Below are 15,622 nucleotides of genomic sequence, written 5' to 3'. Positions count from 1 at the left end.
TAGTTTTAGCGTAACGTGACAAGCTTCAAAACTTTCAACTCTTTTAACCCTATCCCTGCTGGGGTACTTGAAAACCAGGATACGCTGGTCCGATGGAATTACTCGTGTGTATACATTGTGTCAAGAGAAGGGGGGACACTGTATTATAATTGGAAATGGAATTCTATGAATATGAATGAACCGGATTTTCTCACTTTACTCTCTATCTATCTATTTTTCCAAAAAATATGGCGTAATGACGAAAAAACTTTTGGATAGATAAAATAAGTGCAATTTTATGTGTTCTTTATTTTCTGTTTTTACAGTTTTGTAATTAATCTTTGAAAATATTTCAACCACAGAAAAGATTTCAACTAATGTAGGACAATTTTGTTTTTCTTGTAATATTTGACACTTGTGACGTCGTGTGTAATTGGTCTAATTCTCTGTTGCCATGCCTATTGTACTTGATAATCTATTTAGTATGTACCATGAATAATTTAGCTGTGAACAAAAATTTTAATTTATCGATTTATTGATTGTCCTGTGAAGAAATTAACATTATTTAAAAACAATCAGTGCGGATTAGGGGTAGAGGGGAGGGGACTTCGGGGGGGGGGGGATTATCCTCGACGAGAGGTGTTTATATGTAGAGAGGGAAAGGAAAAGTATGAGAACATGGAACGAAAATATTAAATATAAATATTTTAAAAATCTCTGGAAAAGGAGAAAAAAATTACCAAAGATCGATGGAGAGGGGGGTTAATGTTCGTTGTTTGAAGTTGTTTAATTCAATTCCCCCCATTCCAGAGTTCATGATGGCAGACTCATTTTAATAATGAGATTTTCTTCAAGAAACTATTGGAATCATGGAATATGTTTTCTTGAAGGAACCATTGGAATTATGGAATATATTTGCTTGAAGAAACCATTGGAATCAAGGAATAAATTATTTTGAAGAACCCATTAGAATCATGGAACATATTTTCCTGGAGGAACCATTGGAATTATGGAATATAATTTTTTGAAGGAGCCATTGGAATCACGGAATATATTTTCTTGAAGGTAAAATTGGAACCATGGTATCTTGAAGGAACAATTGGAATCACGGAATATATTTTCCTGGAGGAACCATTAGAATTGTTGAATATATATTGAAGGAACCATTGGAATCATGGAATATATTTTCCTGGAGGAACCATTGGAATCGTGGGATATAATTTTTTTGAAGGAACCACTGGAATCATGGAATATATTTTCCTGGAGAAACCATTTGAATTATGGAATATATTTTCCTGTAGGAACCATTGGAATCATGGAATATATTTTTCTAAAGAAAACATTAAAATCATGGGATACGTTTTTTTGAAGGAACCACTGGAATCATAGGATATAATTTTCCTATAGGAATCATTGGAATCAAGGGCTACATTTTCATAAAGGAACCATCGGAATTATGGAGTATATTTTCATTAAAAAAAACAACATTGAATTAAAAAATGTAAAATTTTGTTCTTCAAAAAGTTTTTTTACAAACTATTTATATATATATTGAAGAAGCTGTTAATATTGTGCACTGTACAGTGTACACAATAAAATCTCCGTCAGATTTTCTATTTAATCCTCTGTTCGTATTCCGGGACATGTCAACACACTATTTTATTTGAATAAATTTACAGTTCAAAATCGTTATATCCAATTCGAAATATATCTATGATAAAGGGAGTACAGGAATTAGATTTGTCTTACAAAAAACTAAAAAACGTTCAAAGAGGTCCGGCTTTCATACGTTTAAGTAAATTAAAGATTTTTTTAAGAAAAAAATCCGCGAAAATATATTTTTGTGACATTTTCTCTATTAAATAAAAAGAGAAGCTAAGTTTTAAATGTATGAGATTTCAGTTTTACGTTGAATTTAGTTTGATTGATGTGTTTTAATTATTTTAATTCTATGCAGATTTCATTATTTTAAATCTTTAATGAAATTTTAGAAAATGTTTCCGAATACGGTTCTTTGAGAGTTTTCAGAGAAAATGATTTTTGTCGGAAGGATTTTGATTTGATTGAATTTTGTAAAAAAAATTGGTGTTGATGCTGTTTTTTTATTTTCTTTGATTTTGACGCGTGAATTTCTACAGCAAACATAACTGTCGCTCATTATAAGATTCAGAATAACTTTAATTGAGGTCTCACTTGACAAATCCTTAGATAATTTGACAAACTGCAGGGTGTCCCAATAAATATCGTCTTTTATTTTCGATAAATGTTAATCAAAAAAAGATTTTTTAAATGTGGTCTAGTTTTATTGTATCATAAAATGTAATTACTCGATAAAGCATTTCCAAAATTTAGAATCTCTACACTTTGGGTTTTCCAGTTTATTGGGACACCCTGTGCATTTCTTTCTCAGCCATAATACTGTCTGTACACATCCTTTCACTATATGTCTATCTATCTATCCTATTTCTGAATATTCTCTTGATTTTCTGTCATTTTCAGAAGATAATATTGTTCGCTAGAAGCTTGAATAAACATATTTTACAACAGTTTTCTAATGTTAGCGATGAACCGGAAAATCTGAGTTTGGATACGCAGACCCAGTTTAGGATTCCTGGGATAAACCCTGCTCCTTGGAATTGCCTAGATAAACGATTCTAAAGCAATCCAATATACACTTAGTTCATTATTCAACATATCAAAACTAGGTCTTTCTTCTTTATCAGTTCTTGCTCTTTTTTTTTTGTTTGGCTCGGCGGGATATTTATTTTTTTTCTCGCAAATTTTTTAAAAATCATAAAAATTAAATATTGACTCATCCCGGATTTAAGTTTTTAATTTTAATTTATCAAACATGGGGAAACTATGGCGAGACGTGTTACTTTTAAAAAGAATGTGTTTTTTCCTTTTAATGTTTTTTTTTTTTGACATTGTGATTTGTGATGACCATATTTAGAACTGTTAATATCTGTGATTATTGAGTTGTTAAAATTTTACTGTCTCAAAAAAAATGCTTTACTATCAGATTATATAATGTTTAATCAGTTTTTAGGAAACAGGTGTCAAATCTTAACACTTAACAAAAGTTTTCAAGGAGTAGCTTTACTTTGCAAACCTTAATAGAGCTAGTTTATGGTATTTTTGTTGAATATATTCTGCTAATGCAAGGAATATTTAAAACTTAATAGTTCAGTGCAAAACCATTTAGGATTTTCCTAATCTTATTATATTCTCCGGGTTTCTTGCTTTTCTCTAAAGAGTTAACATTAAATTCATCCTTCGAAATTAAATTCCTCAGATTGTAAGGGTTACTTTAGGAATTTCAGAGTATGGCATACTCTGTATACACACTTGCATCTTAGGAATGTATATTAGATATGTTAAAGGAATTGTAAACGTAATTCCGAGTGATATCAAGAATAAAAGAGATATCTTTATTTTTATAGCTAAAAAGTGATTATTTTCAATTGAACATTTTTCGCTGTAGAGGGAATGAATGAAATTGAGGGAATTTTACAATTTTTAAAGCCTGCAAAACTACAATATCCTCCTGATTGTTACTCAGAAAGAAGCTTACTAGAACTGTTTGTGAGTCAGACATGCCAATATGTAAGTGAATGTTCACTCGATATTACGGATGCAGTCACTTTTAGTCAAGGTTGTATAATAAGGTTGGTTACTCTCGATGCGCTCCAATGTTGGGGAAATGTCGTCTCCTAAGCATTTATAGCTAACAACCTCATATAACGTCACTGGTAATATGCGGCAAGAGTGACGTCATAAAAGGTTTTTATCTGTCTATCTTAGGAGACGACATTTTCCGTACATTGGAGCGCATCTAGAGTAGTTTACCAAAGACATTTCATGGCAAAAGTACATTTCCCATTTATTAGATATATTGCCTATCCTAAGAGGGACATTTCCTTAAAAATGAACGTTCAAAAAGGAAAATTCTCGTTGGAATTTTTCACTTAAATATTACACTCACTTTGTAAAAATTGGAGAAAAAAAATCGTTTTTTACTGAGTCTGGAAACAACAGGTTTGATGGTTAGAATACATGAAAAAAGCCCAACATGCATAATGTACTTACATAGTACTTGAAGATCAATCTCAGCAGCTGACGGGTGTCCCACCCCGTTCTCTGCAGTACATATGTACAGTCCAGTGTGATGGCGGGACACGTCGGGTATATTTATAGAGACGCCTGCCATACTCTTCTCACCAGACGGCAGCATGTTGTTCTAAAAACAATTACAGATTAAAGGGAGTGTATGCACCTTAAGATATTAAAGCGATTGTATGCAACTTAAGATATTAAAGGGAGTGTATGCAGCTTGAATGTTGATCTGTCAATTCCCAAATAACGTATGAACGACTAAGCAGAAAGGGTTCTCTATGGAACTGATAATTCGCCTCAAGTTCTAATTTTCTAATTCTTATCACTGCAATTTGCAAGCTGATGTACAAGATCAAAAACCCTAAGTTTAAAGTATTTGAGGTTAACACCATCAGTTTGCAAAGATGAAGGAAATAAAGAACTAGAGTTCAGGCGAGTAGGCAGTTTCATTAAAGTGTAAAAATCTGTTTGATTTATTCGTTATTGTTAAAAAATTAAGCAGTAAAAGCTTTAAAAATTACGATTCAAATACAAAGTATATTTTCAATTTTCATGTAAAAAAGCTCAGGCTTGTTAAGTTTTCAATAAAAAGATTGAAGACATAAAGTTCTAGATTTTTATTTTATTTTGAATAATGATATATAACAGATTGTATGGTGGGTAATACGTAATAAGATTCTAATTCTATTACATAAGTAAGTAAAAATCCCCAAATTCCCCCCGGGGTTCGCAGGGAATTGAAAAATCTATGAAAGCGAAATTATTATTTTGATTTGATTGAACAATATTTTATGTATTTATTCTTTTTTTATTAAAGGGAGTGTAAAGTGTAAAAGTTGCATGTCTGATTTACCACAGGATCCTTTAAACCTTTTTCTCATCAAGGATGAATGAGAGGTCCTAGCTAACATTTCTTATTTCAATTGTTTATTTATAAAAGTGACCTGTGGAGTTAAACCTCAATAAAGAAAATCTTCCTAATTACTGTTCAGAGAAAGGTTTAAAGGGTTCAGTTTTAAATCAGACAAACCACCCTTTAAGTTGAGGCTAACTTTAAAGTTCGCCTATAGTAACTTTAATAACCGGCAATATAAGTTCTTAGAATAAAAGTATATTTTTTGTTTCACCAATTTTTTCTTAACACCCAAAACGGGAGAAATCTTGGATCTTGCGGTAAACCTTGAAATCAAATCTTTTTTATAAAGTTCAATCTAGGTACAACATCTGCTCTGCTTTGTCAGAATAAAATGTACAACAAAAATATAACACTCTTATTTTGGTTTGCAGTGTTTTAAAGTTATTGGACAAAGGTTTTCTCTTTATCGCAAAGGCGAGAACCTATTGAGAAAATTTTAGTCCAAAACTGTATAGCACGTTGTTCCAAAATAATATTGTACTAGGTAACTTCATAAAACGTTTGTGTACCTGTCTTATTTCAATAACTATTTCTAGACCAAATAAGCTTTGAAACAAAGCAGAAGTCAAAATATAAAGTTGATTTTAATTTTATGTTTGTTTCCATGGAAAAAATCTTGAAAATATCATAAATTTTTGGAGAAAATCCGGGAACCAATCAAAACTGCATAGCACACTTTAGCTAATTTAACATTATAGCACGATGATTACGTTATAGCACGTTCATTATGAAATTTACGATGAAGTGAGTAATAATGATTAAGTACACTATAGTTTCATAAAAATATATATTTGCAAACTTATTTTTCTTCAAAATACGACTTGTTCTGCAGGATTAACAAGAGATTGTCAGAAAAGAACCATTGTTAAATATTCTAAAACTACAATTTTACAATAAATCTTTTTAAATATTTAGAATTATTGTAAATCTGAATCTCCTGACTCCTGTTGAATAAGCTGTGTAGAATGATAAAAAGATAAATAAAGATTACACGGCTCGGTGAAGAAGAATAGAAGAGGAATTGATGGAAAAACTTCCCCCTAGCTCTTCCTCTTCCATAGATTAATTAAGGATGCATAATGTTAAAGAAAAGTTAAAGGTTTGATAAAAGTTTTACAAGCTAACAATAGGTTTCCTGTTCCTCAGGTCTTCCACATAGGACAGGGTATTTTGGAGAGCAACTCACTCAACAACTTTTACTCCCCCCCCCCCTACCCCGATGCACCCCCGCTCCGTGAATTTTTTCCATCATGAATATTTATGTTTTCTTACTCCTCTATTTTCCTTTTCCTCAATCTCGACGTTGGGTTAAATCATTTCTTTATCCGTTTGCTTTTTTGATTTCCGTATTTTATTTTTTAAGTTACTTTTTTGAGCCTCCTAGTTACTAGTTCCTGCACTTAAACTTGATATTTTTCCACTACACTTGTGGGTGTGATAATTGAATCTTTATTTATATTTCAACCAATACTTTTTATTTCCTTTTAGCTTCCCAGTAAAAATGTTCAACATCGATTTAATTCTTAACATTTTTGTATTTTCCAATATCTTCAATTTAAACATTTATTTTCCTTTTTCCGACTTTTAAAACTCGTAATTTTGGACCTATCCTTTATATCTGCTTTATTGAACGTACATTACCCTTCCCCTTGTTCTGTCATCTAAGTATTTCCTCTATTTTATGTTTTTATATCCCAACCCATCCTCCGCAAATACAATGTTAATACTGTATAAAACCATCCTAGATACAGCATGTCGTTTCTCCGATAAAACCCCCTCTTGTACTATCGTAATATGACGATTTTGGATTTTTGAGGGGAATTTTAGGCATATCAAAGAATTTGAGTCGCGAAGCAACAAAATATACTTATATTCTTGACACATCTTTGACTGGAAACTTTTAATTCTCTTTAAAAGTCAACCCATGCTCATAATTAAATTTTTAAATAAAGCTTAGAACATTTGGTTGGTCCTGCTGAGTTCCCCAATCAAAATTTGAGGAAAATCGGTCAAACTGTCCAAACAAACATACAGAGATTACTACTTTCTGTATAAACATATATTGAATGTTTTTTTCAAGGCCGGTACTCTCGACGAAAAAACTAAAGTTTTCCTTTCTCACATAATGTTAGGGACCATAGAGTCTCCTCATTATGTTTTTAGATTATTGTTATTCTTTTCACTACATTGCTTATATTTTCATTCATTTTGTTCAAAAGTTATTTAATTATTCTGAATACTTCCTTTGGGAGCAGTATTATTATGTATTATTTATGAATAAAAAACATGCTGATGGGATCAGCTACAAGTGGGGTCTTATAAACCCGTCATAGTGGAGATACATGGGGTCTTATAAACCCATCATAGTGGAGATACATTGGGTCTTATAAACCTTTCATATTGGAGATAAAGGGGGTTTCTTAAACCCGTCATGGTGGAGATATAAGGAGTCTTATAAAACTGTCATAGTGGAGATGCATGGGGTCTTATAAACCCGTCTTATCGGAGATACAGGAGGTCTCATAAACCCATCATAGTGGAGATATATGGGGTCTTATAAACCTGTCATATTGCAGATACATGGGTTCTCATAAACCTGTCATAGTAAGAGATACATGGGGTCTTATAAACCCGTCATAGTGGAGATACATGGGGTCTTATAAACCCGTCATAGTGGAGATACATGGGGTCTTATAAACCCGTCATAGTGGAGGTACAGGGGGTCTCATAAACCCATTATATTATGGTGGAGATACAGAAGGTCTCATAAACCTATCATAGTGGAGGTACAGGGGGTCTCATAAACTATATCATAGTGGAGATACATGGGGTCTCATAAACCCGTCATATTGGAGATACAGGGGGTCTTATAAACCCACCATAGTGGAGATACATGGGGTCTTATAAACCTGTCATATTGGAGATAAAGGGGGTTTCTTAAACCCGTCATAGTGGAGATATAAGGAGTCTTATAAAACTGTCATAGTGGAGATGCATGGGGTCTTATAAACCCGTTAAATCGGAGATACAGGGGGTCTCATAAACCCATTATAGTGGAGATACATGGGGTCTTATAAACCTGTCATATTGGAGATACATGGGGTCTCATAAACCCGTCATAGTGGAGATATAAGGAGTCTTATAAAACTGTCATAGTGGAGATACATGGAGTTTTATAAACCCGTCATATCGGAGATACAGGAGGTCTTATAAACCCATCTTAGTGGAGATATATTATAGATACTGTTTGTCTCCCATAAATGAATATACTAAATACAGTGTTTTTAGAAAATTATCACCTCAGAACGTACATACTACATAGTACTGCCGAACGATATAATTAAAACTGAAAAATAATTAAAAATGAAAAGAACTTGATTTGATTGATTAAATGATTGATCAGCTGATTTACTGTAGTAATTCTGTGCATCAAGATATATGTGGGTTAGTTCTTACACAACTTTATCAATGTCAGAAGTTTAGAAGAAAACTCAAAGGATAAAAAGGTTAAAAATCAAACTAAAAGAACTGTAAATATCAAAATTAAACTTTTTGAGAAGTCAGGTTTAGAAATTTATAATGCAAAATTGTGGCAAAAAACTTAATTGTTTCTAACTTTATCACGCATTCTAAAAAAAATTATTTGGTCTTAAATGTACATAAATAATTATTGACGTAAGTATCATGTTCCGTAAACATGAAAGATAAATGTTTCAAATAATAAAAATATTTTTAAAGTTTTAAAATTAAAAAATTTTAAGTTAAAAATATCTGTAACTGAAAGTTGTGAAAATTATACATTTGTTTAAAACCCTTTAAAAATACGATTAAGAAAACATTTTCCAGATTGAAAAGTTTTAAAAAGTTATCTTCATTTTGTAATCTTGGAATTTTTCGATGAATATTTGTGCAAAGTTTAGATTTTTTCATGCATTTTATATTTTGCTCCGGTGCTTTTACATTGTGATCAATATTCAATTTTCCCGGGGCAAACTAAAATTGTGTTAACTTTGAACCTGAAAATCCATTAAAACTAATTTGAAAAGTAATCTCGGGGATTTTATATTCGGTGAAAATATGCTTGGAGAAATGGGAAGAAAAATATCACAATGTAAGTTTTCCCTAAAGATAAAAGGGTTCAAATTTCCCATGAGAGGGGCACATAAGCAGGGGCATAGTTGAGGATAAGCTTAGAGGGGGGTGGACTTTTTTTGTGCACCCCCCTAAGTGAAATTTTTTTCCTCTGAAAAACCGATATTAAGAAAAAAATAGAGATTTTGTTAAAAAAAAAGATTAAGGTCTAATTGAAGAAAACGAGTATTATGGAAGTTTCATGTATTAGGCTTAAGGTAAGGTGCCGTCTAGGGAGGGCCTGAGGTTCTCCCCCCCCATACCCCCCCACCAATAAACCCCTGCACATATTTCCAGACAATGGACGTAGAAATAAGGAGAGAGAGAAAGAGGTTCCGGTTGTTTACATTTTACAGTGACGTATTAGAACAGCTCAGCAACTATCACAAGCAATGCAGGAAGGTCGGGCCTCATGAGCAAATTATCAAAATGTTGGTTATTTATAACAAAACTAGCTCTCCAGGAATGAAAAAATTTTAACTCAGACGATGTTTTCATCGATTTTTGTCGACATTGAAAGAATGAAAAGTTTTTTATTATTGCTAAATGTGGAAAAATAACTGATGTTATTCATCGCACGATGTTATATACATATATTTAAAGGGAGTGACCGGCTATGTAAGGTAATTGAACTGAGTATGCAGTGTTGTGGAAAGCTTCTTTCGGATTCATTTGAGACATATGAAACTTTTTAAAGATCTGTAAATCCTGAGTTTGAGCGTAAATTCGACGTTCAAAACTCCTACTTTGGGGGTGGATACGTTTTCAGAATTAGTTTTTTTTTAAATTACTAAATAACGACAACGAAAAATAAAGTAAAAATTATACAGTAGTCTAATTAGATGGTTGGGAACATATTTCTCAAAAGAAATTTGTCAAATCAATGCTCAAATCGATTATTTCGTTTTCATTATTATATTGAATTTTTAATTTTCTTTGAATTTATTTGCAGATTTCTTCAATTTCTTCAAATGTCGTCTTTTCAATAATAATTCTAGAAAATCTGCGAAAATCTTTGTGAATAATGAGAAAATAGATACTAATAATTGAACAAGATTACTTATTTTCGATAATAAGACTAATTTTTATTTTCTCAACATGTTCCTATACATGACGTCTGTAGTTTATTGTAAAACTGTTTTACTTTTTATGTCGTCGTTATTTAATAATTAAAAAAAACTAATTCTGAAAACGTATCCACCCCCTAAGTAGGAGTTTTGAACATCGAATTTTCGCTCAAACTCAGGATTTAAAGATCTTTAAAACGTTTAATAAGTCTCAAATGAATCCGAAAGAAGCTTTCCACAACACTGCATACTCAGTTCAACTACTTATATAGCCGGTCACTCCCTTTGAAAAGATTTTGAATTCACGCACTAAGCCAAAACATTTTGTTCTTCTAAAGTTTTTTATTTTTTTTTTTATTTTATTGTGAAACATTTGTGCAAAAAAAATATGGCAAAATTTTTTTTATAAATTTTGTCTTATATAAATATAGATTTACAAAAGATATTTTAGATTCAAGGATTTTTGTTCTAACTTTTCGATCTAAAGGTCTGATTGGAATATTTTTGTATCTGACAGCTTTGAAACTTTATTCTTTAAAGTTTAGAGTTTTCTTTATACGGTTAAGGGTTTGGGAAAAATATCATTCATTTTTAATTGATATATTTCCAAATTGGTGAGGTCACCTTAAAAATGCAGTTTAGTTGCAAATATATTCCATTTTTAATTAAGTTTATATTATACAATACCATGTTTTATCTATTTGGCTCTACACATGCATGGTCTGAAAGCTATTTACCTCTCTTGTCCACGTGATATTTGGGGTGGGATTTCCGGTTCCTCTGCACTCCAACGTGATAGTAGTTCCTTTTCTCACCACCAGGCGTCCGTCTGAAGGTGTGGATTCCACTCTGGGCGGTACTGAAGAAAACAATTCATCCAAGAAATTGAGCTCATGTCCCAAATTCAAATTCTCTAATCTTTTGTAACCTTCATTGTGCAATGTGCATTGTACACCTTTTATATTTCTAACTTAGACTGTTTGATATAAAAGATCATAGTTTAATCTAGTAAAGTGCACGGGATTGGGTCTTGTGGCTTAAACAAAGACAAAAGAGATGACATTTCATTGATATATTTGCAATTTTGAATCGAGGGCAACATGATGTGCTCGTGAGATCAAATCAAGAAATATCATCGCTTAAACAAAAGCTAGTTTTATCACTTCACAAAACTGAAATAATTGTAAGGATAGTTCAGTCATCTGAAAGTAAGAACTTAATTATTTTTTCATTTATTTTCATTTTTTTAGATCCATTTTCATTTACATTAACCCCTGTTTCCTTCCTTTAAAAAGAGTGTTTGCGAAAAATGAGATTGGCGCTATCTGGTTCGCTCAGCAGTTCACCCACAACGGCCACGAGGGCGCATAAGAATCGATGAATATCAATTTATTTTCACAGAAGCACATTGTAGGGTAATAACTTTGCTACCAATTAAAACCGAATTGAATTAAGATTCCTCCTACAGGCTACAACACCTCTCATTTTTCTCCAACCCTCCCTTTAGTCTGAGACTGCATGAATAATTGCAGAACTGCAGTCCATATGCAGAATAATAAAAGAACAGAGATACATTAATGCACGCGAAGTGAATATTCTAAGGCTCACAAAAAGTTTTATTCATTACTATAAACTTCAGTGCTTGCTCAGTGCACACTGCACACTGCACAGTGCACAGAGAAAGAAATATGTAAACTTGAAACATTTTTAAGAAAAAATCTTTTGATAATCCAAAGAAAAATGCTCTCAAACTAATGTACGTAAATTGTTGGCGATTTTGCTTGGCTGTCGTTTTGTTTGGTAGCTTAAAAGTCAAAATAAAATTCGTAATAGCTGAAATTTTGTTAGAAAACTAATCAGGAATGCGCAATTTTTTGAATTGTTTTGAACTTTTCTAAAATGATTACAAGAATTCTGGTTTTTAAACCAGCTTGAGTCCGTAAAAGAAGGTAAAGATTCCAAAAATTGGATTGGTTTGCATCAAATTCTTCTCTTTCTTCATTTTAAAAGAATAATGTTGTTCTCATCCTTTATCTCCGTTATTATTGTTTGGCAACTTGGAAATTCATGGATTATCTATAAAAAAGTTAAACTTATATTGCATCTTATAGATAGATTTTAACTTTGAATGCATTCCAATATCTAAAGAAGGTTTACCCAAAGAACAGCGTATTTCTCTGATTACAAATAATCATAAGAGTTTTAGATAAAACAACTTTTCATCAATTTATTTGAAGAATTAATAAAATTTCCAATAAAACAATGTTCATGAACAAATAACCTTTATATTCTAGGATTTAAAAACATCAATTATTTATGATTTAAACAAAGAATTAAAACTGATTTTAACCAAAATTTAAAAGCTTCTGAACGGAAGTGTTTGCAAAAAATAAAAGAGGGTATAAGCTTACGGCGAAAAATAATCGCTTTTGATCGCTACTAATCTTACTTCTATCTGTTTCGTTTATAAGGAGAAAATTGTTAAAAAAAACGACTTATTCTGAAGAACGTAGCGTCTATACAAATTCAGAAAGTTGCAGTATAAGACTCGGATCGTAAAAAAAAACAATTTAATTTCAAACAAACAGATTCAGATATTATGAATGCGTCGACAAATAATCGATGACTTTATGTTGAAGGATTTGTTTGAAATTAAATTGAAAACTTTTGCGCTTCGCGCCAAATATTTCCATTTTGCCCCCCTCCAACAAAATGTCTAGTTGCGCGCCTAATCCGCATTACGAATTCACCAAAAGATGGCTAACATTAAATGTAAATACAACTGTAGAGTTCTGGAAAGTTCTTTGTGTTAACAAAAAGATAAAAAAGATTTTGCATTGAAACTGTGAAACTTGAATTCAAACTCTTACTGCATCCTTTATGCATTATGTATTTATGCGAAGATAACTGCAAAAATTAAACATTGCAAACACTTTCTAAATTCCGGCATAATTTCATACAAATTATATTTTACGATGTATGCTGACATAATCAAAATATTGTCTAAAAGTATCTTTCAGAAATTCTTGTGTGTAATAACGGAATTGATAACTCGGCTCCCACTTTAATTGTCTAGTTCTTTATCTTTGAAACCAAGTGTCGCAGAGTTTTTTTTCAGTAAAAAAACTTGTAAAGCATTGAAACAAAAATCTAAGTTTCAACTTCATTGTGGAATATTTCACATGGAGTTAGATCGCAAAATATTTGGAATAACAATGAAAAGAATTGTTGAATAGATAATGACAGGGGGGGGGGGGGGGATATTAATGAATGTATAAACTACGGCCAAGAAAATCAGAATAATAGATCTTTTAATGATTTCAGGAATGAAAGGGAAAGAAAGAGCGAAGAAAACATTTCTGGCGGGGCACTCACAGATATCTGACATATCGCTTACAGAGAAAGTTTTTTTTTGCGAAAATTGAAGAGACAAAGGAAAGAAAAGAAAGAAAAGAATGAAAAAAAGAGAAGAATGAAAAAAAGAAAAGAAAGAAAAGACAAAAAAGGAAGAAACAGAAAGAAAAGAATGAAAAAAAAGAAAAGAAAGAAAAGAATGAAAAAAAGAGAAGAATGAAAAAAAGAAAAGAAAGAAAAGACAAAAAAGGAAGAAACAGAAAGAAAAGAATGAAAAAAAAGAAAAGAAAGAAAAGAATGAAAAAAAGAGAAGAATGAAAAAAAGAAAAGAAAGAAAAGACAAAAAAGGAAGAAACAGAAAGAAAAGAATGAAAAAAAGAAAAGAAAGAAAAGACAAAAAAAAGGAAGAAACAGAAAGAAAAGAAAGAAAAAAAAGAAAAGAAAGAAAAGAAAGAAAAGAAAGAAAAAAAAGAAAAAAAGAAAAGAAAGAAAAAAAGAAAAAAAAGAAAAGAAAGAGAAGAAAGAAAAGAAAGAAAAGAAAGAAACAGAAAAAAAGAAATAAAGAGAAAGATTTGCCTACCTAGAACCTCTAGTTTATGTTGTTGATGAAGGGGTGCTCCGAATGTTTCTACTTCACAAATGTATTCTCCTGAATCCTCATCAGTTATACTTGAGATAGATAGACTTTGTCCGTCCAGGTTCATCCTAGATTTTTCAATCATTATCAACATGGAAACTATTTTACAAGATGTTAGGTACTTTCCCAAATGCTTTTTCACAAGCGACAACTTGTTATTGGTATTTTCACTAGTGGAAACTTGCCAAATGTGTTATTTCCCAAGCGGCAACTTGCACATTTGGAAGGTGCCACTTGGAAAATTGTCACTTTGGGAAGTCGCCCTTGGGAAATTGTCTCTGGGAAAGTACCTTTTATAATTTACTTTCATCCTCCTTTTCTTTTACCCCCGTCGTAAAGTGGGACTCATAAAACTTTGTAACATGAAGAATGAAGATGATTATTAAGCAAATGTATGAGCATTTGATCTTGTTTTAAAGCAGATGGTTTTACCAGAATCTTAAGAAGCGAAATAGGAATATCTACACAGAACAATTAATTGTGCTTCATGTTTATCAGACTTTTAAAAATATATAATTTAAGTTTTACTATTCCACAATTTATAAACAAAGCGCCAGAAAAAGTATGTGAGTAATATATATTTAAAATGTTACATTTATTCACATGACATTGTTAACATACATAGATGTGGCTTATATATCCACGCAGAAGGTCTTTTTATGCCGATTTTTGAAATTACATGGGCAACGCTAGGAACTCTAAACAGCTTGAACTTATAATTTTCATTTCACCTTTTTTCTACCTTATACAGTACATTTTGGAATTGGCAGCACTAGACCAATTTTTATCTTATCGTTTTCTAAATCATATTTGTAAAATTAGATTGTAAAGTCGTCTGATTAACTATAAACTAATTTTAATGAATTATAGCCCCGTCTCAATCCACCAAAAATCGGTTTTAATTGAGCTCTGGCTTAAATCTTGAAACATTTATATTAATGTACATAGATAATACATAGATGTATATATAATGATTCACTTTACTTACAGTGTCGATAACCAGAAACCTGTATAATAGGAAGACGATATTGATGTTCATAGATAATACATAGATGTATATATAATGATTTACTTTATTTACAGTGATAACCAGAAAACTGTAGAATAGGAAGATGATATTGATATTGATTGATTCCTTTTCCAGAGTTTTCTAGTTATCACTGTATAGCAAAGAACATTTGTTACAAAATAAAGATGTTTTGGAGTTGATTAGAGAAGATTTANAAACTACAAAAATAGTGATTTCCACATTAGTTTTATTTAAAAGCTTCGACAAGTGTTGAAATATTCCCTAAATGTTTACTATGTTCTGACATTGAACATAACACTCTAAAAAGCTGAGAGTTGAGCCATATATATATTCAGATACATCAGCTCAAATTCTCACGAAAAGAGAAATAAATAACTTTCAAAATGGAACCC

At 31.4% G+C, this 15,622-nt stretch overlaps 1 protein-coding gene across 1 annotated transcript in view; it reads right to left on the bottom strand.

Annotated features, from left to right (window-relative positions):
- LOC111712383 (limbic system-associated membrane protein) overlaps positions 1 to 15,622 on the bottom strand; it is a 39,405-nt gene that overhangs the window by 13,985 nt on the left and 9,798 nt on the right. The window contains exons 6-8 of the mRNA XM_023486969.1: positions 14,144 to 14,268; positions 10,947 to 11,068; positions 4,069 to 4,219 (exon numbers count right to left, since the gene is read on the bottom strand). Of these exons, the coding sequence (XP_023342737.1) occupies positions 4,069 to 4,219; positions 10,947 to 11,068; positions 14,144 to 14,268 (398 nt within the window). The remainder of the gene's footprint in view (positions 1 to 4,068; positions 4,220 to 10,946; positions 11,069 to 14,143; positions 14,269 to 15,622) is intronic.

The sequence above is a fragment of the Eurytemora carolleeae genome, unplaced genomic scaffold (genome assembly GCF_000591075.1).
Source record: "Eurytemora carolleeae unplaced genomic scaffold, Eaff_2.0 scaffold1271, whole genome shotgun sequence".
Lineage (NCBI taxonomy): Eukaryota > Metazoa > Arthropoda > Copepoda > Calanoida > Temoridae > Eurytemora > Eurytemora carolleeae.
This window is presented reverse-complemented; position numbering and strand designations above follow the sequence as displayed.